Genomic DNA, 2,205 nt, shown 5'->3' on the forward strand with positions numbered 1-2,205 from the left:
TAGAGTAATTATTTGGCATCCTACCATACATTTCAATGCATTTTCTCATGGTGATCAATAGTGGGCAGCGGTTCTCAAACATCTTTTCCTGCACACCCCCTTGTGCTTTTTCAAGGTGCACTGTGTAAGATGGTGGCCAGAGTATGTATTGCAACTAGCTCACTGAAACCGTGCTGTCTACTGCCAAATTTGATCTTTTCATGAATAAACTAATATTTACTAGTACGAAGACCAAAGTAAAGTAAGTTTCGCCGCTAAAAATGTCTATTTCTGGGAATTCAAAATGGCGGACAATGGAGAAGATAGGCCTACCCCTTTTTATGCATGAAAAGCTAGCTTCAACGGGGGTGGTAGGCCACAGCCCCTCAGGCGACATTGAGAAGGATACTTTTTTCGTCTTAATTTTGGGGAGGGGGGGGTTTCAACTTTATTTAGACAGGACAGTGAAGAGTGGGACAGGAAATGAGTGGGAGAGAGAGACGGGGGAGGATTGGGAAATTTCCCAGGTCAGGAATCGAACCCAGGTCACCCACATAGCAGTCCAGTGCCCAGCCGATTAAGCCACGGCTGGGCCAAGAAGGATACAGTTGAGAGGGGGTGGTGCTTAGTTGCCAATGGGGGGCATTCGTCCATTTTATTTTTTAATACAAAGGGGGGCGTTGGTAGGCTTATTAATGTCAAGGGGGCTTATGATGTCAAGGGGGTATGGTCCAGGCGTTTGTTCAAAAAAGGTTGTGGTAGCTAGGAGTAGCCTATAATACCGTTTAAGTGACAGGCTTCACTAAGTCTGCTCACTTGCACTAGCCTAGCACCAGCTATCCCCCGAATTACAAGGACTGCTTGGAATTTAAAAAAATGTCTCAACACATCTACAATATTCAGTAACCTGACTAGAAAAGATCCTATGTCAAAATCCATTTTAATTAGCCACTTTAATAAGCATTAGGCCTCCATCTCTCACACACACACAGTTTTCCTTTAAATTCCTCTTTTGTTCTGCAAATGGGGGTATCAGTGTGTGAATTGGGGGCCATTGCACTGAGATTGGGGGTGATTAGAATGAGATGGCAAACACTTGAATGTGCATTAGCCTAGATTATGCCACTATCCTCGCGGGAGCGCGCGCGTGGTCGGTGGAGTCTCGTGAGTAGTGTCTCGCCTCCTCTTCACCTCTCTCTCTCAAACACACACAGACACACACACACACCGGTATTCATTCATTCCCACGCTACCATTCCCATTTCCGGCCATCAGCTATGAGGTTTTCTGCTGCCTTCCAGTGCGCCTCGCTCCGGTTCCCGCTCGTCCCGGGCTCCGCGGGTAGCAGCAGCAGAAGTGTCCGAGGTCTGACTATCCAGAGGACCAGCCAGCATGCGCCCCAGAGCCCGGGTCATCTTGCTCTGGCGACTCAGCGAAACGTCCTCGTGCGTAATGGCAGTAGTAGCAGCAGCACCGGTGGCGCGTGGCGCGGGACATCTGAGACCGCCGTAAAGTTCCGGAAAGGAGACCGGGAAGGAGCCCCGGTGCAGCACGCCACCAGGTAAGCGGAGAGGCCACCGACACAAAGGCACTTGCTCACCCCAAAAACCGCCTCGGACACTGCTGTTGCGTCATGGTCTCGGCCGAGGGGTCTGAGTGTTTATCTGGAGCTAAGCTGATAAAAGTGTCTTGGGCTTTCATCAGCGTCCCAGTTTCAGTTGCAGTTAAATTGTTAAAATTCAGCTACACGTTAGTTCAGTTGTTACATAGCCTATGGCGTGGGAGTTCTGTGCTCGCCAGGAGTTGTAGAGGCGCTTTCAATTGCTAGGAAAACTTGTCTGTTTGCTTGCTTGTTTTGCTGACTGCGCATCGGATACCAACACGGAGACAATTCTGAACCGGAACTGTCTTGAATTTCTGATAGAGGGCAGGTTGATTATTTCACGTATGAATGATACACAATAAATAATGTAGCATAACACATTATTGCCTCACGGGTACACCACATAGGCCTATGAGTCTACTCGTATCCACTGCAGAGTGGTATATATCTTTATATACGGCTCTGATCCACTGGAGTTACTGGAGTATCCTCTGGGTCTAGTAGGCCTAGAGCTAATGTTTTAGTGGCCGTGTTTGCTGATTCCTTTCTTGTCGTTACGAAGATACCTGACCGATGCTGTCATGTGTTCGGTCGTTATTGGGCTAGTTCGATGTACAACTCCT

The 2,205-nt window shown here is 48.3% G+C and overlaps 1 protein-coding gene across 1 annotated transcript in view; it reads left to right on the forward strand.

Annotated features, from left to right (window-relative positions):
• The first annotated feature begins 1,196 nt into the window (after positions 1 to 1,196).
• mthfd1l (methylenetetrahydrofolate dehydrogenase (NADP+ dependent) 1 like) overlaps positions 1,197 to 2,205 on the forward strand; it is a 33,478-nt gene continuing 32,469 nt past the window's right edge. The window contains exon 1 of the mRNA XM_063222967.1: positions 1,197 to 1,540. Within this exon, the coding sequence (XP_063079037.1) occupies positions 1,257 to 1,540 (284 nt within the window). The 5' untranslated portion in view covers positions 1,197 to 1,256. The remainder of the gene's footprint in view (positions 1,541 to 2,205) is intronic.

The sequence above is a fragment of the Engraulis encrasicolus genome, chromosome 18 (assembly GCF_034702125.1).
Source record: "Engraulis encrasicolus isolate BLACKSEA-1 chromosome 18, IST_EnEncr_1.0, whole genome shotgun sequence".
In the NCBI taxonomy this organism is placed as follows: Eukaryota; Metazoa; Chordata; class Actinopteri; order Clupeiformes; family Engraulidae; genus Engraulis; species Engraulis encrasicolus.